The sequence below is a fragment of the Pongo abelii genome, chromosome 20 (genome assembly GCF_028885655.2).
Source record: "Pongo abelii isolate AG06213 chromosome 20, NHGRI_mPonAbe1-v2.0_pri, whole genome shotgun sequence".
Lineage (NCBI taxonomy): Eukaryota > Metazoa > Chordata > Mammalia > Primates > Hominidae > Pongo > Pongo abelii.
Genome location: NC_072005.2, coordinates 54,087,056 through 54,111,429, shown reverse-complemented (window position 1 = coordinate 54,111,429; position 24,374 = coordinate 54,087,056). Strand labels below are relative to the sequence as shown.

At 41.2% G+C, this 24,374-nt stretch overlaps 2 protein-coding genes across 2 annotated transcripts in view; one reads left to right on the top strand and one right to left on the bottom strand.

Annotated features, from left to right (window-relative positions):
* The window catches only part of ELSPBP1 (epididymal sperm binding protein 1), a 30,755-nt gene extending 26,751 nt beyond the window's left edge, over positions 1-4,004 (bottom strand). The window contains exon 1 of the mRNA XM_024237606.3: positions 3,825-4,004. The gene's annotated coding sequence lies outside the window, so the exon portion shown is untranslated. The remainder of the gene's footprint in view (positions 1-3,824) is intronic.
* Positions 4,005-7,830: 3,826 nt separating this feature from the next.
* On the top strand, positions 7,831-24,074 carry BSPH1 (binder of sperm protein homolog 1). The gene is given in 6 exon segments (XM_003779214.2): positions 7,831-7,897; positions 11,003-11,008; positions 19,828-19,848; positions 21,175-21,204; positions 23,282-23,413; positions 23,932-24,074. Coding segments are annotated over 6 exon segments (399 nt in total).
* The last annotated feature ends 300 nt before the right edge of the window (positions 24,075-24,374 follow it).

Here is a 24,374-nt window from a genome sequence, read left to right as displayed (position 1 = left end):
CACCACGCCCGGCTGGGTTTCACTGTGTTAGCCAGGATGTTCTCGATCTCCTGACCTCGTGATCCACCCGCCTCGGCCTCCCAAAGTGCTCGGATTACAGGCGTGAGCCACCGCGCCTAGCGGACTCTGCCATTTTGTCTGTTAATGCGCATGCCCGGGCTCATTAGCCCAATCCCTGAGATTGATTGATTGATTGATTGATTTTTTTTTTTATTTTGAGACGGAGTCTCACTCTGTCACCCAGGCTAGAGTGTAGTGGCACGATCTAAGCTCACTGCAACCTCTGCCCCCAGGTTCAAGCGATTCTCCTGCCTCAGCCTCCCGAGTAGCTGGGATTACAGGCCCCTGCCACTGCACCCAGCTAATTTTTGTATTTTTAGTAGAGACGGGGTTTCACCATGTTGGCCAGGTTGATCTTGAACTCCTGACCTCATGATCCACACACCTCGGCCTCCCGAAGTGCTGGGATTATAGGCATGAGCCACTGCGCCCAGTCCATCCCTGAGATTTTACTGGAAGCTGCTGACTACCAATTTTGGGATAAGTGCAGAGGATCGAAAAGACGGTGACACTCGCAAACCTAACTCACTTAGAGCCTTGTAGTTCTCAGCAAGACACTGCATCTGTGTTCCCTATGCACATACATGCACAGAGCGTTTTCCTGAGCGGGCATGTGAGAAGCCACTGACATCAATCACCTCTGGAAGCGGGAATCAGGGGTAAATAGGAGACTTCTTTCCATTTAAGTTTTTATCACAGTTGTGTGACTTATGTCATTAAAAACAATTTAATTATGTATATACCTAGAAGAGTTGCAATATTCCCAATGCAAAGAAATGATAAATGTTGGAAGTAATGGATATCCTAAATACCCTGATTTGATCATCACACACTGTATGCATGTATCAAAATATCACATCAGTGGCTCACACCTGTAATCCCAGAACTTTGGGAGAGTGAAGTGAGAGGATTACTTGAGACCAGGAATTTGAGACCAGCCTGGACAACATAGTGAGACTCCATGTCTATTAAATAAATAAATAAGGGAAAAGAAAACAAATCACATGTACCTCAATAGATACATACAATTATTGTGTATCAATAAAACATTTTAAAAACAGTAATTATACATGTATATCTATGCACATACATAATGTGTATATACATATACGTGCACATGCCTGTATACATTATAGATGTGTATATATGTATACATAATATACACACATCATATGTGCACATATACAGGTATATGCATGCACATATGCTCACACGAAAACATGCAGAGTTAAAACGGTTTTTTAAAAAGATAGAACATCCTGGCTAAAGCAATAGGAGACAGTATAAAATCACAAAATGAAAAATCTACAACAATGAGATGGCTGTGTTAGGAATTGATTAATTTTATGGGGTAGTTATTGACTTACCAAATTTATTGAACATCTATAGAGCAAAGCATGGTGCCAGGGGTCTCTTGGTGTTGGCATTCCAATTCCACTGGCATTCCAGTAATTAAAAGCCTGTGTGGCTGTTTCACTGGTGCCTAGCAGAGTGACATTTAATAAGGTACTTCACAGCTTACCCCTCTATAAAATGGGGATGCTAATAATCAGATCTACTTCATAGAGTTGTTGGGAGGATTAAATTAGATGAAAGATACAAAATGCTGAAGACAATGTGTGCTATAGAGATAATTCACAATAAATGTTGGCCGTTAATGATGACGATGATGATGATGATGATAACATTCATTCACCATGCTAGACCTGCAGCAATAATTAATTAAGCAAACATTTTGAGAATGTTCTAATTCTCTTCTTTTACTTTTGTTATTTATTGGCTTTCAAACTTTCCTGAAAATATGACCTTCTGAGAAATTTTTTCCCTGCTTAATGATACTCTTCATTGTTAATATTCCCTTATCCATCCATCCATCCATCAACCATCCTTTTACCAACCCTTCTTTAATCATCCAACCATCCACCCATCCACCCATGTATCCTTCCACCCATTCTTCCATCCATTCCTCCATTTATCCATCTTTTCATCTATCTTCTTCCATCATCCATTCATTCATCTATCCATCAATTCATCCACCCATTCATCCTTCCACCCATTCTTCCATCCATCTGTCAATTCTCCCATCCTTTTGTCCATCTTTCACCAGCCATCTATCTATCCACTCATCTATCCATTCATTTATCCTTCTATTCATCCATTATTCATTTAATCCATCCTCTTATCATCCATCCATCAATCATTCATCCAATAAGTATTTAAGAAACCCACCATCCATAAGAAACTGTGTCAAGTACCAAGAGGAACCATACATGATTTCTGCCCTCAACAATCAGAGATAAATCGTTTCTTCCATCCTTCGATTTATTCATCCACTCCTCATCCATCCTTCCATCCATCCATTCTTTCACCATTCATCCATTCTTCTATCCACCCATCCTTCCCTTCATTCTTTAATCTTCCATCAATCCACCACCCATCCAATGAGTATTCAAGAACCCTATCATTTATAAGGAAATGTGGTGTGTACCAAGAGGAACCAGATATGATAGCTGTCTTCAAACAGCTAGAGAAAAGACATTGGCACCAATATCTACCACCCAACATGGAAAATAATGTCAGCCACAACTGGTAGGCACTGATAGGGTGCCCAAGAGGCAGCTTAGCCCACAGCCTCTGCCCTCTCGTTCTCTTAAGCCAAAACAATTTCACGGTGGAGCGGTGAGAAGATAATAGCACCCAACCAACCAGGGTTCAAATCCTACCTCTCCCATGTTTCAACTGAGTGGCCTTGGGAAGGTCGTTTCACCTCTCTGAACTCCAAGTCAATATTCCTATCTGTTTAGTGGAGATAAAACCTAAACTATAGAAGCCATTGTGATAATTACAGGCACACATGGGGCTGTAAAGTCACTGAAGTATAGTGTACCTTCAAAATAATGAGTCCTTCTGCTTCTCAGCAGCAAATGACCCCAGATCTGAAACAAAACTTCAGTGTAAGCCTTCCCTCCACCTCTAAGCGCACACACACACCTCTTCTATTACATATTTAGGCTGCCTTTGGAGGGAGAAGCAACAGGATCTCAGTAAGCTCTTTTTGAATCTCAACTTTCTTTTTCCTAAAATAGGGAGAGTAAGCCTTACCTTGGAGAAATGGTGCAAAAATTGATAGAACCATGAAGATTTTAATCCACTACCAAGAATTTAATAAGTAATACACCCAGTCTCTTAACAGGTAACTTGTTCCCTTTTCTTCAGTTTCTTCCCTAAACTTGGGATTCAGGCAACCTTCCTTAGTATTACATCATTCATATAATCTGGTTTAACCCATTTCTTTGAGTTTATTAACAGAGAAAGGACCTCACCCACAAGACCCCCTTCCCTATTTTCTCTGGCTTTCCCCTTCCAGAACCAATATGGCAGCCACCAGCTACTTCTGGTTCTTGAGCACTTGAAATGGGAAAGTTCAAATTGTTCTATGTTGTAAGTGTAAAATACTTATTGATTCTGAAGACAAAGTATAGAAAAAAAATGTAAAGTATCTCATTAATAATTATTTGTATACATTATGTGTTGAAATGATAATCGTTTAGATATCCATGGATTCCACAAAACATATTATTAAAATAAATTGCACTTATCTTTTCTTACTTTTTAAAAATGCTTCTGTTATAAAACTTACGATGATTTATGTGGCTCATATTATATTTCTAGTGCACCATCATGCTCTAGACCTTCCTTCTTTGCTATGGGGGCCCTAAGACCCCGCTTCTCACACCCTCCCAAGTTTCCAGGTCAAAATGTACCTTTGAGAGCGTTCTTCTGGGCCCTAGCTCCCTCCACGATCTCTCTTTAAGGTTCTGCTCCTAAGAGCTCTGGATTATCTGGGGATTGGTTGAATGGCTTTGGCCCCAGCCTGTCTGTAGGACACAACGGCAGTTTCTCAAAGGAGGGTTCTTCATCAGTGGTTACTGTCAGAAGACAGTTTGGATGAGATCAGCTGTGGTTAATTTATGATGTCTGGAGATAAGCCCATGCATATCCACGAATCCCATAAAATTCAGTCAAGTGTACATGGACGAGGCCTTGCGGGGGCTGGGGTCAGGGACGAGAATATCAATGAACAGAGGAGGGAACGTTCCGAGAAATTCAGCTATGAGGAGCTGGAGAGGTTCCAGCTGAACAATGAAAGAGCCTTACAATTTTCTTTTCTTTTTCTTTCTTTTTTTTTTTTTTTTTTTTTTTAAGATAGAATCTTGCTCTGTTGCCCAGGCTGGAGTGCAATGGTGTGATCTTGGCTTACCACAACCTCCGCCTCCCGGGTTCAAGCCTTTCTCTTGCCTCAGCCTCCCGAGTAGCTGGGATTACAGGCATGCGCCACCACACCCAGCTAATTTTGTACTTTTAGTAGAGACGGGGTTTCTCCATGTTGGTCAGGCTGGTCTCAAACTCCCGTCCTCAGGTGATCTGCCTGCCTCAGCCTCCCTAAGTGCTAGGATTACAGGCATGAGCCACCATGCCCGGCCAAGCCCTAGAATTTTCTAGTGAAAAGGCAAGCATGGGATAATTGAAACTAGCCTTCTAAAATCTTTATTTTATTTTATTTTATTTATTTTATTATTTTATGTTATTTATTTTATTTTATTTTATTTTATTTTATTTTATTTTATTTGAGACAGGGTCTCACTCTGCCATCCAGGCTGGAGTACAAAGCCGTGATCTCAGCTCACTGTCACCTCCACCTCCTGGGTTGAAGTGATTCTCCTGCCTCAGCCTCCTGAGTAGCTGGGATTACAGGTGCCCACCAGCATGCCCAGCTAATTTTTGTATTTCTAATAGAGACAGGGTTTCACCATGTTGGCCAAGCTTGTCTTGAACCCCTGGCCTCAGGTGATCCACCTGCCTCAGCCCCGCAAAGTGCTGGGAGTACAGGCCGTCATTTTTAAATGATTCTCCACCATCCCTGGATTTTGTGAAGAAGTCCACAAGCCTTCTCTTGGGATCTTTCAGAGTTGGCCACATGTTACAGCTGACCCTAGTATGACTCCTTGGTTTTACAGATAAGGGAGTCGAGGCACAGCTAGGCTCAGGGACTTACTGAACCTCATACAGCAAATTGTTGGGGAGAGTAGGGCTTGAGTCAGCGTGTCTGGGGCTCTTTGTTTTATTGATTCTTTGTGCTGCATCCTCATGTCCCAGGCTTGAGTGTTTTCAGAATAAGAGGCTCGCAGGCTGGCGGTTCTCACATGGCAGCCTCCTCTGCCCTGACTTCTCTGTCTGTCTCTGCCTTCACCTCTTTTCGCTGGCTGTCTCTCTGGCCCTCCCTGTCACTCTCTTCCTCAGTCTCTCTTTCTCCCTCTGTCCTTGCCTCCTTTTCCTTCCTCTTTGAAGCTCTTTCTCTGTCTTTGGGTTTTGTTCAGTGTCTCTCCTTCTGTTTGAATGTCTCACTATATATTGATGTGTGTGTGCTTTCCTCTCTTTCTCTTCTTCCATCAACCTGCTGCTGCTGCTGCTTCTTTTTTTTTTTTTTTCTTTTTTTTTTTTTTTTTGAGCCAGAGGATGGAGTTTCGCTTTGTCACCCAGGCTACAGTACAGTGGCATGATCTCAGCTCACAGCAACCTCTGCCTCCCAGGTTCAAGCAATTCTCCTACCTCAGCCTCCCAAGTAGCTGGGACCACAGACACATGCCACCACACCCAGCTAATTTTTGTATTTTTTAGGAGAGACAGGGTTTCACCAGGTTGGCCAGGCTAGTGTCGAATTCCTGGCCTCAGGTGATCTACTCACCTCGGCCTCCCAAAGTGCTGGGATTACAGGCATGAGCCACTGTGCCCAGCCCACATTAACCTGCTAAGAGATTTTTGGATCTCGTATGGCTAATAATAAAGGGAAACTGATGGAAGAAATACTTGCAGAACGGGAAACTGATGACATGCAATGCAATGATGACTGACATGAAACAAAGATGTTAAAGGGGGGGATGGGTGGCTCCACAAATGTGCAATGTCTTAGCACACTTGGTCTTCATAAAGTATCAGTAATAATAGCAAAAATGCAGTGTGCCAGAGACCACCCATTATGTTGTAGAATATAGTCAAGATCTGTAAAAGATGTTCAAACAAGAAGGAAAGAGGTGCCGGGCACAGTGGCTCATGCCTGTAATCCCAGCACTTTGGGAGACCGAGGCTGGTGGATCACCTGAGGTCAGGAGTTCGAGACCAGCCTGGCCAACATGGTGAAACCCCATCTCTACTAAAAATACAAAAATTAGCTGGGTCTGCTGGCACACGCCTGTGGTCCCAGCTACTCAGGAGGCTGAGGCAGGAGAATCGCTTGAACTCAGGAGGTGGAGGTTTCAGTGAGCCGAGATCACGCTATCGCACTCCAGCCTGGGAAACAGAACAAGACACCATCTAAAAAAAATTAAAAAAGAAAAAAAAGAAATTAAGAAAAGAAAAAAGAAATGTTAGAAATAAGTGAAGGCAACAGTCATTTCTAAAAACTAGGATTCCTCAAAGTTATTTTTAAAGTCTTGGATAGGCTTTTATTTCATAAGAGCTTCTAATTTGACAGTAGTTGACATTTTTGACAGTTTAATTGGGGGGAGGGCTTTCTTTTGCCACTTTTTTCCAAAGGAGATTCCATCCTACTGAGAAAAAAAAAAATGGAGATGAAAAGATAGCCCGTTTTCCACAATTTTTTTCTGAGACAGGGTCTCACTCTGTTGCCCAGGCTAGAGTGCCCTGGTGCGATGATAGCTCACGGCAGCCTCAAACTCCTGGGCTCAAAAATCCTCCTACCTCAACCTCCCAAAGTGCTGGGACAACAGGCACATGCCACCATGCTCGGCTAAATTCGTCAATTTTCTTTTTTTTTGTAGAGATGGGGGTCTCATTATGTTTCCCAGGCTGGTCTCAAACTCCTGGTTGCAAACGATCCTCCTACCTCAACCTCCCAAAGTGCTGGGACAACAGGCACATGCCACCATGCTCGGCTAATTCGTCAATTTTTTTTTTTTGTAGAGATGGGGGTCTCATTATGTTTCCCAGGCTGGTCTCAAACTCCTGGTTGCAAACGATCCCCCTACCTTAACCTCCCAAAGCACTGGGATTGCAGACGTGAGCCACTGTGCCCAGCCCCTCTTCTAAGACTAGTAACTAAGGGCCGGGCGCGGTGGCTCACGCCTGTAATCCCAGCACTTTGGGAGGCCAAGGCGGGTGGATCACCTTGTTTGAGACCAGCCTGACCAACATGGTGAAACCCTGTCTCTACTTAAAATACAAAAATTAGCCAGACGTGGTGGCAGCCTTCTGTAATCCCATTTACTCAGGAGGGTGAGGCAGGAGAATCACTTGAACCTGGGAGGCAGAGGTTGCAGGGAGCCAAGATTGCACCATTGCACTACAACCTAGGCAACAAGAGCAAAATTCTGTCTCAAAACAAAAAAAAAAAAAAAAGGAAAAGTAACTAAGAACACGCTGCGCTTCAGAATTCATGATTAATCTGATTTCTCTTTTTTTAATATTTTTATTTATTTATTTATTTCATAGTTGGAAATGTAGGTGTCCATAATGCTGCACCGCTTGTTCCTCAGAACTTCAAAGCCATCTGCAGCCCATTAGGTTAATCACCAAGGGCCTCCAGAGAACAGTGGCCCACACTGAAGGTTTGTGGAGCATCAACAACGGTGCTTATATTAGGGAAGCAAACCTGCTTTTCCAAGAAGCCTCCCTGGGCCTCTCCAGGGGATTCTTGAGCCCTGGCTGACAAAGACCAGGAAAATCTCAGATACCGGAAACCTGTGACTGCTCATGGGCTCCCTGATGCTTCTCTTCGTGGAAACGACATGAAATTCCTCAGCTTGCATCTTCCCTGTCTGTTATTTTAAGTATTTCTTTTTCTATATTTCTTCCTATGCAAGGCAGATAGCTTAACTTTGGAGCAGAGTGAGAGCAAGGAAGGAGGGAGAAGGTGGGGATGAAAGATGAAAGAAGAGGAGGAAGGGGAAGAGGGGAAGGAGGAGGAGGGAGAAGAGGCGGGGAAGGAGGTGGAAGAGGGAAGAGGAGGAAGAGAGGAAGGAGGAGGAAGGGGAGAAAGAGGGAAAGGAGGGGGAGGAAGAGGGGGAGGAGGTGAAGAAGGAAGAGGAGGAGGAGGGAGAGAAGGAGGGGAATAAGGGAGAAGGAGGAAGGAGGAAGAAGAAGGAGGAGGAGAGGGAGGAAGGAGGAAGGAGGAAGAAGGAAGAGGAAGAAGGAAGAGGAAGGAGGAGAGGAGGAGGGGAGGAAGAGGAGGAGGAGGGGGAGGAGGAGCAGACGAAGGAGGAGGAGGGGAAGGAGGAGGAGGAGGGGAAGGAGGAGGAGGAGGGGAAGGAGGAGGAAGGGGAAGAGGAGGAAAAGGGGGAGGAAGAGGAGGGGAAGGAGGATGGGGGGAAGAGGAGGAAAAGGGGGAGGAGGAGGGGAAGGAGGAGGAGGGAAGAGGAGGAGGGAAGAGGAGGAGGGAAGAGGAGGAGGAGGGGAAGGAGGAGGAGGGGAAGGAGGAGAAGGGGAAGGAGGAGGAGGGAAGGAGGAGAAGGGGAAAGAGGAGGGAGAGGGGGAGGAGGAGGAGGGGAAGGAGAAGGAGGGAAAGGAGGAGGAGGGGAAAGAGGAAGAGGAGGGAAGAGGAGGAAGAGGGGGAGGAGGGGGGAGGAGGGGAAAGAGGAGGAGGGAAGAGGAGGAAGAGGGGGAGGAGGAGGGGAAGGAGGAGGAGTGGAAAGAGGAGGAGGAGGGAAGAGGAGGAAGAGGGGGAGGAGGGAAAGGAGGAGGAGGGAAGAGGAGGAAGAGGCGGAGGAGGAGGAAGGGAAGGAGGAGGAGGGAAAAGGAGGAAGAGGTAGAGGCAGAGGAGGAGGGAAGAGGAGGAAGAGGGGGAGAAGGAGGAGGGGGAGACAGAGGGGAAAGAGAGGGAGGAGGAGGATGACAGGGAGGAGGGGAAGAAAGAAGAAAAGGAGGAGGGGAGGAAGAGGAGGGGGAGGAGGAGGAGAAGGAGGAGAAGAAGAAGGAGGAGGAAAGGAAGGAGGAGGAGAGGAGAAGGAGAAGGGAGAAAAAGAATGAGGAGGAAGAGAAGGTAAAAAAGGAGAGGGACAAGGAAGAAGTGGGGAGGAGGGAAAGAGAGGAGGGACAGGGAGGGGAAGTGGTTGTGGTTAGTTCCAGGGGCTATAAAATCTTGGACATCAGCTGGCCAACCACAAGTGTCTGACAGGAGCATGGCCTGGCACATGGGGCTCCTGCTGGTTTGGGTCTGCCTGATTCGCGGTGTGGTCGGTGGTGTGGTCGGCACTCTATTCAACGTTCTAGAAGAAGGTGAGGAGACAGGTGACCCTGGCTGGGATGGAATCCTGCACATCGCCTGCTGTATGTAATCAAATCCCAGTCGCCACGGAGGGCAACAGTCTCCCTTGCTTTAGGTACCTTAAGAAAGAAAAAGATACTCTCCCTTTCAGGTCAGAAACACAATCCATGGGTAAAGATTTTTTTAAAAATAAGAAAGTTTGGCTAATAAAATAATGAAAGACTAAGAATGTAAATTGGAAAATCCTAGTGACATGTTACTTGAAAACCATGTGTCTCCTCCCTTCCTGCTAGGAGATTTTAAATGCCTCATGCAGAGGTTTTGAAAATGAGACTAATTTTCATAAAGTCGATTTTATTCCTTTTCCAAAGTCGTGTTGCCTATAACAATTATGAAGCGAAAATAGAAAAATAAGAAGGCAATTCACTATGGATGCATCTGACACGTTTGATGAGGACTAAGCATAGTTTCAAAAACAATTTTTTTGGAATGACCAAGAATGATCTTGCAGATATTTCTTTTAAGTATTGTTCAGGACATCTTTGCATTAAAAACAAAACAAAACAAACAAAAAAAACCACTGTGCTTGCTAATTTTTTTTAAAAGAATAGAAAAGAAAAAGACACTCCCAATGTAACTACGACCACTGCTTTCTTATCCACTAGAATTATTTTATGCTTATGGAAAAATAACACTGTAGTTGGCCACAGGTTTTTTTTTTTTAAATCAGACATCATGTTTGTAGATACATGAAAAGGAATATAAATAAGTGGAAAAAGGCTAATTAAGATGATCCTAAAGCTTCTCCACTGTCAATGTCTGGTCTCCTGAATTATGGATGTCATATTTTTCCACATAATACTTGTGCTATTCAGAGCCTTAGTGATGAAGCATTTCTCTTAATAATGAATCAGAGAATAAAAACTCGTGGGCCCCGGGCTCATTAGCCTGTATTTTAAATTATGTGGTGCTAGTCTACTTTTTATCTGCAGGACTGTTGCCTATTCACTATCTCCCTCTCTCTCCCTTGCAAGCATCTGCCTCCTGGACTTATTGTCTCTCTCTTTTTTTTTTTTTTTTTTTTTTTTTTTGAGATGGAGTATTGCTCTGTCACCCAGACTTGAGTGCAGTGGTGTGATCTCGGCTCACTGCAACCTCAGCCTCCCAGATTCGAGCAATTCTCCTGCCTCAGCCTCCCAAGTAGCTGGGACTAAAGGCACGCGCCACCATGCCCGGCTAATTTTTGTATTTTTAGTACAGACCAGGTTCCACCATGTTGGCCAGGCTGGTCTTGAACTCCTGACCTTTGGTGACCCACCTACCTCAGCCCCCCAAAGTGCTGGGATTATAGGGAGGAGCCATCGCACCCGGCGTATTGTCTCTTAAGAGTTCTTTTGAGCTACTGAGTAGCAAACTGCAAGTTTTTGATGCTGGTTGAATTCAATACAGACAATAACAACTGGGTCCCCACAGCAATCCGCCTTGCAGATAATAAGATATCATCACAAATAAGGGGAAGGTGGGAACTCATAGACATCTAAGGCTCAAAGTCTTGCTCGAGGCCATAGGCTAAGCTTCGTTGGAACCCAGAGATGCTGGAGGGAAATCTGGACTCCTGAGCTTGCCAGGAGCAGTCAAGTGGGACAGAGGAGAAGAAGGGAGTCCTCAGTTCTTGATGAGTGGCGATGTATGAGAGCTCTCAGCTATGGTTCCTCCTCACCCTCATCAGAGGAGCACTGCATTTTGGTGTTTTAGAAGCAGTGACAGACTGGGTGCGGTGGCTCACACCTGTAATCCCAGCACTTTGGGAGGCCGAGGCGGGCGGATCACAAAGTCAGGAGTTCAAGACCAGCCTGGCCAACATGGTGAAACCCCGTCTCTACTAAAAATACAAAAATTAGCCGGGCATGGTGGCAGGTGCCTGTAATCCCAGCTACTCAGGAGGCTGAGGCAGGAGAATCACTTGAACCCAAGAGGCGGAGGTTGCAGTGACCTGAGATCATGCCATTGCACTCCAGCCTGGGCAACAAGAGCAAGACTCCATCTCAAAAAATAATAATAATAATAAAAAAACGGTGACATGATAGGTTTGCTAGATGCACAGGATGCAGACACTAAATAGCATGAGCATCTCCACTCATGAGCATGCGGTATGCACCCCCACCTCTTCCCACTAGTGCACGATCTAGTGGGAAGACAGAAGAGGAAACAGACCATGTGTGTGGCACGTGCTAAATCAGCTATACCCCTGGCCTGAAAAAGAAAAAGTAGTTGAATTGGCAAGACTTCACAAAGGGCTTGATTCAGTGATCTTGTTCCAGGGCTAGGAATTTGCCATGTCCAACATGTAATTACTATTCCAAGTTGATGGGTTGTCTAAGGGATTACACGGGAGTGGGGTCCCTTGCGGGAAGAACTGTCCAGGTGTGTAGACCCGGACATGCTTCGTGAACCCAGAACTCTGGGGTTTTCACTTTTGCCAGTTCAGGCTTTGATGCGGTAGGACTGCCCACCAACCAATCGTTTGATGTCAACAAAGGTTTGTGCTAAAATGTGAATCGTGCATTGCAAGAGCCGTTATTATTTAAAGAGGATGAGGAGGAACCATCTCTAAGAGCTCTCATACATCCCCACTCACCAAGAACTGAAGGCTCCTCTCGCCTCCTCTGTCCCACTCGACTCTGCTCCTGGCAAGCTCAGGAGACCAGTTTTCCCTCCAGCATCTTCGGGTTCCAACCAAGCTTAGCCTGTGGCCTCAAGCAACACTTTGAGCCCTGGATGTCTATGAGTTCCCACATCTGAAACAGGAGGATCGTGATTCTTGCTGCCTCCCAGGGTTGCTGGAAGATTAAATGGGTTAGCATGCGTGACGCTCAGAACAGAACTGTTATCATTATGTCATTATTACTACTATTACAGTACCAAAAGTACTATTACAGTATTAAAGAGGCAGGATAAGGGTTTGGATTTAGTAGTCGATACTCACAGAATGAGTTTAACTACTTTAAACTTCTCATACAAGTGGAATCGTGCGATATTTGTCCTTCTGTGACTGGTTTGGTTCACTTAGCATAATGTCCTCCAGGTTCATCCATGTTACTGAAAACGGCAGGATTTTCTCTTTTTTTAATTTTTAAAATTTTTCTGATGTTTTAATTTTTTATTTTATTTTATTTTATTTGTTTTTGAGACAAGGTCTCACTCTGTCACCCAGGCTGGAGTGCAGTGGCGTGATCTCAGCTCACTGCAACCTCCGCCTCCCGGGACTGAAGTAATCCTTCAACTCAGCCTCCCAGTACTGGGACCACAGGAGCACACCACCATGCCCAGCTAATTTTTTTGTAATTTTGGTAGAGAGAAGATTTCTCCAAGTTGCCCAGGCAGGTCTCAAACTCCTGAGCTCAAGCAATCTGCCCACCTCCGCCTTCCAAAGTGCTGTGAGCCACCACACCCAGCCCTGCCTAAAGATTCTTTGATCAAGGTTGTTTTGACCTAAGGGCAGGATCAATAGTAAAGACATGCTCTGGCCACGCATAGGTGAAGGTGCGAGGATTGCTTGAGCCCAGGAATTCGAGATCAGCCTGGGAAACATAATGGGACCTAGTCTCTACAGCAACTTTTGAAAATTAGCCAGCTATGGTAGTGTGTGCCTGTAGTTCCAGCTACTTGAGAGGCTGAGGCAAGAGAATCTCTTGAGCCTGGGACATCAAGGCTGCAGTGAGCTACGATAGTGCCACTGTACTCCAACTTGGGTGACAGAGTGAGACTCCATCTCAAAAAGAAAAAAAAAAGTACATGTAGTACATGTTCTTACACAAAGAACAGTAGATAAAATAGAAATTTTAGGGACATTCTGAGAATGGGGTTAATCAGAAACCAACACGGCGAATTAGCATCCAAGACAGAGGTGTTTCAGCCTCCGCAAACTGTATTGTCTAGTGATACTCAAATTCTTCATCTTCATCCTCACTGTCTGGGGTTGCATTGCATAGTGTCCTTCGAGAATTCATGTTTACCAGAGATCTGTGAATATGACTGTATTTGAAATAGGTCTTTGCAGATGTACGTAATTAAGATGCAGTCATAATGGATAAGGGTTGGCCCTAATCCAATGACTGGTATCCTTATAAGAAGAGGAAACAGACACACACAGGGAAGACAATCACACATAGTCACAAGCAGAGATTAAAGTGATGCTGCCACAAGCCACAGAATGCCACAGCTTGCCAGCAGCCACCAAAAGCAAGGAGACAGGCATGGAAAAGTTCCTCCCTTTGAGCTCCTAAGAAGGAACCAATCCTAACATTTTGGCCTTCTGGCCTCCAGATCTGTGAGACAATAAATGTCTATTGCTCTAGACCAAACAGTCTATGGTACTTTGTCTAGATTTTTTTTTTTTTTTTTAGATAGGGTCTCACTCTGTCACCCAGGCTGGAGTGCAATGGCACAATCATGGCTCACTGCAGTCTTGACCTCCCAGGCTCAAGTGATCCTCCTGCCTCAGCCTCCCAAGTAGCTGGGACTACAGGCACATGTCACCATGCCCAGCTAATTTTTGTATCTTTATTTATTGTAGAGATGGGATCTTGCTATGTTGCCCAGGCTGGTCTCGAACTCCTGGGTTCAAGCGATCCTCCTGGCTCAGCTTCCAAAAGTGCTGGGATTACAAGCGTAAATCACCATGCCTGACCAGTAAAATTCTACAGCACAAAATCAAGGAAGAAGCAATCACAGAGGCCACACTGTGGCTTTCATCCTCTCTAGGGGATGAGCCTCCCATGGTTTGGTACCCAAGGACCCCAACTCCTCCCCATCCATTGTTACTGCTCTTCAGCAGTGCTCTTCCAGGCCTTCTGACATTCTCTAGATTCGTAAGTTTTGACTTCTATCTTGTGCTGTATTCCACTGAACACAGAATGGAACAGCAAGTGCAGCACTTTGGGAAGACTCCTGACCCAGCTCTTGAACCCAAACAAGAATCTTGGCCAAGTTAGGGTCGTAGGACTACGGTGTAGCAGGCTACAGCAATTCCCCACAATAGGGAGGCGACTGCAGCTTTTTTTCCCTAGTCTGTTCGACCAGCTTCCCCAAGCTCCCTCCTCTGGGGCTCCGTAGCTTGGAAGAAGAAAGTCTGATAAACTATATCCTCCTGTGGGCAACTGCGAGAATGCCAATACCTGCTGTTGAAGATGCTGAAATTCACTACTCATCCTCTGGAAAAGTGATCAGGTTCGGGGGACTTCATAAGCTCCTGAACACATTTCCCATGCTTTCATTTTATTTACATTCACTTTTTCTTTTCCTTTTTTTTTTCTAGACAAAGTCTTGCCCTGTCACTCAGGCTGGCGTGCGGTGGTGTGATCTCAGCTCACTGCAACCTCCACGTCCCAGGTTCAAGCGATTCTCCTGCCTCAGCCTCCTGAGTAGCTGGGATTACAGGTACACACCACCATGCCCGGCTAATTTTTGTATTTTTAGTAGAGACGGGGTTTCACCATGTTGGCCAGGCTGGTCTCGAACTCCTGACCTCAGGTGATCTGCCCGCCTCGGCCTCCCAAAGTGCTGGGATTACAGGTGTGAACCACCACGCCGGGCCCACTTACTCTTTTTCTAATGTGCTTCCTCTATATCTCTGAAGAACTTTTAACATTTCTTTCAAGGCAGGTTTTCTGGTAGCAAATTTCCTCAACGTTTGTTTGTCGGAGAATCTTTGTCTTTCTTTCTCCTTCACTTCTGAAGAATAATTTTGCAGGGTGCAGAATTCTAGATTGAAGATTTTTTTTCTCTCAACACTCTAAATGCTTCATTCTTATCTGCATGGTTTCTGGAGAGAAGTTGGATATAATTCTTATCTTTGCTTCTCTATAGGTAAGGTATTTTTTCCCCCTCTGGCTTCTTTCAAAAGATTTTTCTTTTAAAAAATTTTATTTTAGATGCAGGGGGTACATGTGCAGATTTGTTACATGAGTATGTTGCATAAATGGTGAGGTTTGGGATTCAATTGAAGCCATCACCCAAATAATGAACGTAGTGCCCAGTAGGTAGTTTTCTTTTTTTCTTTTTTCTTTTTTTTTTTGAGACAGAGTCTTATATTGCCCAGGCTGGAGTGCAGTGGTGTGATCTCAGCTCACTGCAACCTCCACCTCCCAGGTTCAAGTGATTCTCCTGCCTCAGCCTCCCGAGTAGCTGGGATTACAGGCACACACCACCACGCCTGGCTAATTTTTGTATTTTTAGTAGAGACAGGATTTCACCATGTTGGCCAGGCTGGTCTTGAACTCCTGACCTCATGATCCATCACCTCAACCTCCCAAAGTGCTGGGATTACAGGCGTGAGCCACTGCGCCCGGCCATCAATAGGTAGTTTTCAAACCTGGGTCCCCTCCTTACCTCCCTACTTTTGTAATCCCCAGTGTCTATTGTTCCCATATTTGTGTCCCTGTGCACCCAATGTTTAGTTCCCACTTATAAGTGAGAACATGTGGTATTTGGTTTTCTGCTTCTGCATTAATTTGCTTGGCTAATGGCCTCCAGCTGCATCCATGTTGCTAAAAAGGACATGATTTTGTTCTTTGTTATGGCTGCATAAAACAATTTCAATTTGGATTTATCTGAAAAAGTGAGACTCATTTTTATTTCAGATAAGGGTATTTTTAAAACCTTATATATTGTAACAGAATTTAGCTTGAATTATGACCAAAGGTGAATTCTTGAGAATGAAAAGAATAGGGATGCAGGACTTTCCTGACAAAATTGTTATGATTTTCCAGTGCATAGCTTTGTCTTCTTCCATTCTACGCTTTCCTCAAAGGGTCATAAAGAAAGCCAGTTTTGTATAAGTATTCTAAGACTAATCCTCAGACTATATTAATTTTTAGGGGTCCTTCTTAAAATCCTTTGAAATTAAATATATATATTATATATTTATATTTTATATATAATATACGTATTATATGTATTTTATATATAATATACGTATTATATGTATTTTATATATAATATACGTATTATATGTATTTTATATATAATATACGTATTATATGTATTTTATATATAATATACGTATTATATCTATTTTATATATAATATACGTATTATATCTATTTTATATATAATATACGTATTATATCTATTTTATATATAATATACGTCCTATATGTATTTTATATATAATATACGTCGTATATGTATTTTATATATAATATAGGTCGTATATGTATTTTATATATAATATACGTCGTATATGTATTTTATATATAATATACGTCATATATATTTTTTTTTCTTCAAGCCAGGCACAGTGGCTCACACCTGTAATCCCAGCACTTTGGGAGGCCGAGGCGGGTGGATCACCTGAGGTCAGGAGTTTGGGACCAGCCTGGCCAACATGGCAAAACCCTGTCTTTACTAAAAATACAAGAATTAGCCAGGTGTAGTGGTGCACACCTGTAGTCCCAGCTACTTGGGAGGCAGAGGCAGAAGACTCGCTGGAACCCAGGAGGCAGAGGTTGCAGTGAGCCGAGATCGTGCCACTGCACTCCAGCCTGGGTGACAGAGTGAGGCTCCATGTCAACAACAACAACAACAAAAAATTCTCTTCAAAGCCCTTATGGAGTCACAATATGTGCTCTTTTTAACTTTTTTGTATCACCATCATTAAATTCATACATTCTTGCATCTTTCACAAAGTGAGCGGCTTCATTTTGCAGTCCACTTGCTTTGCAATTGCATTGTACTTGCAAGGTATTTTTTGAAACATAACATCCCAACATTCACAACAAATGATCCACCAGGTGGAGGGCGGAATTTCTGGTGTTAATCAGAGTGAGACGTTTGAGTGGGGACTCATAATTTTATAGCACCGAGGATGGTGCACTACGTTTATGATATGATGATGTTGCATTCTGATGCTTACCTGGTGATACCTGTTCTAAGATCACAGTGCTTAGCAGACAGGCTATGTTGGACTCATTCGTCTGTATCTCCCCATTCATGAGATCAGGCCTATGATGATCCTCAGAACCAAAATCCATTTCCTAATAGTTTCACTATGGAATGCATACTGAATGAACCCAACAAATCCAGGAAGTAGAAACAATTATAATCCCCATATTTCAGAGAAAGACAAGCGTAACTCCTGATGAGTCCATTGATCTTGGATTCCCACCTGAATCTCATAGTTTATGTAGTCCAGAGTCTACCATTTCAGCCACTCCCTTTTTGGGTAGCCCAGAACCTAGCACTATGTTGGGCACATAGTAGGCATTCAATCCATATTTGTTGTCTACCTGAGTGGGTTGAGGGACTGGCTGAATAAATGCAGATCCCTTCATCATGAGATCTTCCCTATATACTGGAACCAGTGCACAGTTCAGTGGCATTTAATGCATTCAAATTGTGCAATCTATCTCCAGAGCCTTTTCATTGTCCCAACCTGAAACTCTGCACCCATTAAATAATAACTCCCCATTCCTCCCTCCCTCCAGCTCCTAACAACAACCATTCTGCTTTTTGTCTCTATGTATTTGACTATTCTAGTTACCTCATATAAGTAGAATCACATAATATTTGTCTTTTTGTGTCTGGTTTATTTTACTTAACCTAGTATTTTCAAAGTGCATCCATGTGGTGGCATCTATTCAAATTTTGTTCCTTTTTAATGCTGAATAGTACTCCATTGTATATATCTATCATATTTTATTTATTTATTCATTTGCTCACGGACATGTGGGTTCTTTCCACCTTTTGGCTATTATGAATAATGCTACCATGAATGTGGGTTTACAAATATTTGTTTGAGTCTCTGCTTTCAATTATTTTGTATATATACCCAGAAGTGGAAGGGATCTGGGTTTTTAAAAACTCAGCTGGTGATTCTAATATGCAACAAAGCTTGTGAACCATTGTGCTGGTCCATTATGACTATTTCTTAAATAATATGTGCCTAAGGAAAAACGTTTTAATTTCAAGCCACAATGGCAGCCAGGACAATTTAGCTGAAAAACAAACTTGTGGAATGAATAAACATGAGCAAATAGCAAAACAGTCAGTAATAAATGAAATATACACAACAAATTCAGAATTAAAATCATTGCTTTTGCAAAAATCTTTTCAAAAAATAAAAAAATTAAGTCATTGCTCTTTTAAGTATAATCTACAAATTTGATGAACTAGTTATGAACACAGATTATGTTGAGTTCTAATGCTTTAATATAAGAGATATCTGCAAATTACATTATAGTATGTGTATGTTCTCTTAAACAAATATGACATTTGTAAATTTACTTGTTGGTAAATTGTGGTTTTCTATCTGACATCATTTTAATGGTTATTAATCATCATCTATTATGGGCTATTTGGGAAAAAATCAAATTTTTCACTCTATATTTATTCTACAATTCATTCTATGTTATATTTCATCCTAAAGTTATGACAGTTCTTAAAGCCTCAATTAAATGGACTTTGTAACAGTTACGTAATATTTAACTAAACACATGCTAGTTTTAAATCAAATAGCCTTTGCATAAAATCACTTCATCAGGAACCATGCAAAAGTAACAAAACAAAAAATTCAAGTTCTAAGGAGGGGGAGGTAAATATTACAGGTTTAATGGCTCATGAAGGAACAATGGTTGAAAAATGCTGCTTTAAGAAAAAAAAAGTAAAGCTATCAGGCAGTTTCCTTCATTCCAAGAATATTAGGATATTCAAACTGGGGAGGACTTGACATCCTAATGTCCTCTCTCCATTTTACAGCAGAGTAAACTGAGGGCAGATGGTTGGTAAGTGTTTGTGCCAGGGTTTGGGCCGTTACTTCCTACTGAACCAACTCCTCCGGGGGGATTCGAATTGAATTGCCATATGCTTAACTTTTTTAATTTAATGGAACTTAACATTTCTGAACTTTGTCTCTAAGATGATGGAAACAATGCCTGCCTCACAAAATTGTTCTGATAAGTTAAATAAAATATAGTGCCCAGGATAGAGAAGATGTTCAGAGCATTTATTTGCATTTCCTACATACCTCAGAGGTATCATTCTTATTTTTCCCTCCTAGAGGAAGAGGTTTCCATTTTGAAAGTGGCAACTCCAAAGACATGAATGTCTAATAGTAGAATTCAGGTATTGAGTGAGAAGTGGTGACAGAAATAAAAGCCTATAGTGTTCCATATCAGAAACCTATGATGAAGTGGTTTATTTTATAAAAAAAAAAGTGACAGTAAATCATTTCCTTTGCCTGCTGAATTTTTTGTTTTTAAGAATAATTTTAATCATTCCTATCGTTTAATAATATTTGAAAAATACAATTAAAGCAAAAGGAAAGTAAGAAATCACCCACAATCACACTGCTAAAAATAAGCTCTATTGAACTTTGATGCCTAACTTTCAAAATAGTATTATTCTTACTAGAATAGAAATTGGTGAAATCTTTTCATTTCTTTTATTTTAAAGTGACATAAATATTTGTTCAAAATTGTGTCTTTCAGATGAATTATCATCAACTGTGGGTGAGTTGATCAAAAAACTTTTATGAGCGTTTTCTTTTCAAATTTTTACAATAAAATGTGAAACCACTGAATATTCCCTTTCCTGGTAAGAAATCATATTTTTCATTAAAGATTACTATTTTATGTACTTATATATAAAGTAAATTTCATGTTAAAAATGTTAAGAAAAAAGAAGAAGAGTCCTAGCACTTTGGGAGGCCAAGGCGGGGGGATCATGAGGTCAGGAGATGGAGACCATCCTGGCTAACACGGTGAAACCCCGCCTCTACTAAAAAACTACAAAAAATTAGCTGGGCGTGGTGGCAGGCACCTGTAGTCCCACCTACTCGGAAGGCTGAGGCAGGAGAATGGCGTGAACCCGGGAGGCGGAGCTTGCAGTGAGCCGAGATCACGCCACTGCACTCCAGCCTGGGTGACAGAGTGAGACTCCGTCTCAAAAAAAAAAAAAAAGAAGAAAAGATAAATCACAATTTTACTGTTAATTTTATTTTTGGATGATTAAACATGTCATTACATGTAAATTCATAATGTGATTTTTAGCAAAAATCAAGTATTATGGAAAAGAATGAAATAGAAAATGCCTTTTGCCACCTAAAAATGAAGTACAAATTTTTCCATATCTATTTATATACTCATCTTTATTAATGCCTACTTGATATTATAAAGCCAATTTCATTTTAAAATTCCCTCAGGGATTAATATTTTTTAATTGATTATTATTTTTTAATCTAATATTAATAATGCTGAAATAAACATTCTTAATCTAAGTGTCATTCCAATTAAAACTAGGAAAGCACAGGGGTGTTACATTAACACTATTTTAGGTTCTAACATAAGTGATATTGTAAAAAGGAAAAATCTATATAAAATAACAGGCAAAATTATTTTATGATTGTATACTTTAAATCCCTAAGAACATGAATAAAAATTATTAGTTTTAATAAAGTAATATGGCTATGTGGCTGGATACAAGATAAACATACAACAGTCAATAGTTTTTCTCTATACTGGTAAGAAACAACTGGACATTGACGGAAATGGGAAACATTCTTTTTAACATCAGTGACCAAAAAAAAAGCACTTTGGAATTAAATTAGTGAGAAATGTGTAGGATTTATATAGAATAAATAAGAAAATCATATTGAAGAGCAAAAAAATACGTTTTGAAAAAGAGCCAATGCCATGTTCTTGAATGGAAAACATAATGCCATAACAATATCACTTTTTCCCAAACTAACATTTTTATTTAATTTTATTTTACGTAAGAGCCCATTTTAAAGCCTAATAATAGTGAAATAAATGTCAGCTCTAAATTTTATTTTTCAGAAACTATAACTCATTTTCCAGAAGTTAAAGGTAAGTTGATTAGAAAACTTTGATTATTAATGTATATTTTCTTTTAATTTTGTAAAAGTGGGGAACTCAGTAATGTTTTTCCAGTAAAAAAAAATCATTTTTTCTCCTTATATAAAATGTAACATAAGTGCCTCGTAAACAGATAAAGACAACAGAGGTATAGAAGTCACTCTGAACTTTCATCAGCAATAAATGTGTCTACTCTTTAATTTCTGCCAATCTAACAGGAAATAATAGATTTTAAAATTTATATAGAAAAAACATCCAATAATAATTAGAAATATGAACAAAGTGCTGTAGTAGAGAAATATTTTGTCTCATCAGATATGCAGACATACTAAAATATTGTAATATAAACAACATGGAATCAGCCTAGAAAAATAGAAGGAAGAGGAGGAGGAGGAGTAGGGAGGAAGGAAGAAGAAGAAGGAGGAGGAGGAAGAGGAGAGAAGAAAAGAAGAAATATTTTGTGATGCTTGCTGGCTCCAGAGCCTGCTCATTTTACCACCATGCTTCCTTACCTCTCTAATAATTTCAAGAAACTTTATAGAAAATGTAGAATGGATCCCAGGATATATTAGAATAATCCATGGTTTTAAACATGATTGTTTAAATGTACAGGTGATTTATTTCATCATCAATCCGTCATTACTAAATATGTTTGAAAGAAAAGAAAGTTGCATTGCCCTTTGGCATCATATACAAAACTAAATTCTAGCTTAATCAAATTTTAAATGTAAAATGAACAAAATTGTTTAATTTAAGAAGAAAATGGAAAATATATGTATGGCCTAAGGACCAGCAGATCTTTTAAAGCAAGGCAGAAATCTTCTGTAATACAGGTAAACATTTTTAAAGTGTGTAAATGCTTTGTGCTAATGAAAATTCAGGTAAAGGAGCACAATTGGTGGGAAAGACTAATTGCCATTTTCCTTTGACAAAGCAATATTCATCAATGTTAAAATTGTATATACACTTTGTCCTTGTAACCTTGCTTTGGGGATTCTATAGAAACAAATACTTTAATACATAAGGACTTAAATATGTGAAATGTTTACTACAGCTGTATTTACAGTAGGAAAAATCTGAATGTGGAAATACCAAATAAATTGTGGTGAATCTGTATCACAGAACATGAATCAGCATTAGAAAGAAGTTAAGGCTGGACTCAGTGGCTCACGCCTGCAATCCCAACATTTTTGGAAGCTCAGGCAGGAGGATGCTTGAGCTCAGGAGTTTGAGACCATCCTGGCCAATATAGTGAGATCTCATCTCTACAAAAAATTTAAAAATTAGCTGAGCATGGTAGCACGCACCTGCAGTCCCAGCTACTCTAGAGGTTGAGGTGGGAGGATTGCTTGAGCCCAGGAGGATAAGGCTGCAGTGAACCATGAAGAAGTTAGAGCTACACGATCACTTTAAGAAGATTTCTGTGATGTGTTAAGTTGGAAACTCAAGTATAAAATATGATTCATTTTGAAGGGTAGCAAAAAATTATGTATGTGTGCCTGTATGTGTGTATGCACATATAACTATATATATATATATATATATATAAACCATACAGCATATATACAAAACCATATAACATATATAAGTATATATATAAAACCATATAACATGTATAAGTATATATATAAAACCATACAACATAGATATACCCAGGTGACACACATACACTCATGTATAGTTGTATGGGAGAGGGAGAGAAAGAGAGATGATGGAAGGAGGTAAAAATAAGAGATCCAGGGGCAGCAGGGAAGAATTGTTTGGTAGACAAACGCCCACATTTATGTTTCTACGCTTAGGAGAGCTTTCTGAAACTGGGGCAAATGCTAAGCAAAATTTTGAGACTGTTTATACGCTGGAAAAAAAGTAGGGCAGGGGCAGGAATATAAAACAAAAGACCTTTGTCATTAGAGAGCCAAAGCTCTGCTATTGAGTGGCGCAATAACATTTACTACAGCCACAGCCAATGACTCTGATTTCAAAGGGCAACAGCTCCTAGGAAGACAGTCGCTTGATAACCTCTCTCCTAACACACCCAGAAACAGAGGAAGAATTTTGTTTTCTCTAGATGGGGAGTGTGTCTTTCCATTCCACTATAAAAATGGAACATACTATGACTGCATCAAGTCCAAAGCAAGACACAAGTGGTGCTCGTTAAACAAGACCTACGAAGGATACTGGAAGTTTTGCAGTGCAGAAGGTGAGTGTCCTGCCTCTAAATACCTCAGAGCAGTAATCTTGGTCTCTGAGGCTGGGATCTGAGGTGAAACACAAGAGGGTTCTGAAAATAGAATCCATAGCCGATTAAATTGTGAAAATAAAGGATGTTCAATTTCTGACGATATAAAAATCACATTGCACCATAGATATTTTATGAGCATTTCAACCACATTATTTTGAAAAGAATCTTTTTAGTAGAACATCAAAGTAATATGGGATCTGAATCCCCCAACAATATTGTTCCCATGTGCCTTTGGTGAAATAGGGCAGAGCAGATGATACTGAATAGGAAGCAAAAGTGTGTATTTGCGCATGTGTGTGTGAGCACACGAGTGTGCATACATGTATGTCTGTGTGAGTGTGCATTTGTATGTGGGCACATTTGTTCACGTGCATGCACGTGTGTGCATATGTGTGCATGTGTGTGCATGGTGTGGTGGAGGTGGGTGCAAATTAGAAAGGTTTCTTACTCTGCTTCTTCCTCTTCCTCCTCTGCAGATTTTGCAAGCTGTGTGTTTCCCTTCTGGTACAGACGCTTGATCTACTGGGAGTGTACTGATCATGGGGAAGCATTTGGGAGAAAATGGTGTTCACTGACCAAAAATTTTAACAAGGACCGAATTTGGAAATACTGTGAATGATGGTGAGATTTACCAGGGGAGGGGGATGAAGACGTTTAATCATTCTCCTTGGAAAGAACCTATAGTTTTTGTTGGCAGAGGAGAACCCTTTCTCATTAGAGAGGGTTTTCTTTTTTTTTTTCTGGGATGTGAGTTGAAGGTGATCTAATTATAAATAACTAGAGGTTTTTGATTAAGGATTATGGGGTTTTAATATGGAAATCTGTAGTTTAGCCTCAGCACTTTAATTGCTAACTGTGTAAAATTAGTCCCTTTTAAAAATCAAGTCTATGGGGTAGGCGTGGTGGCTTATGCCCATAA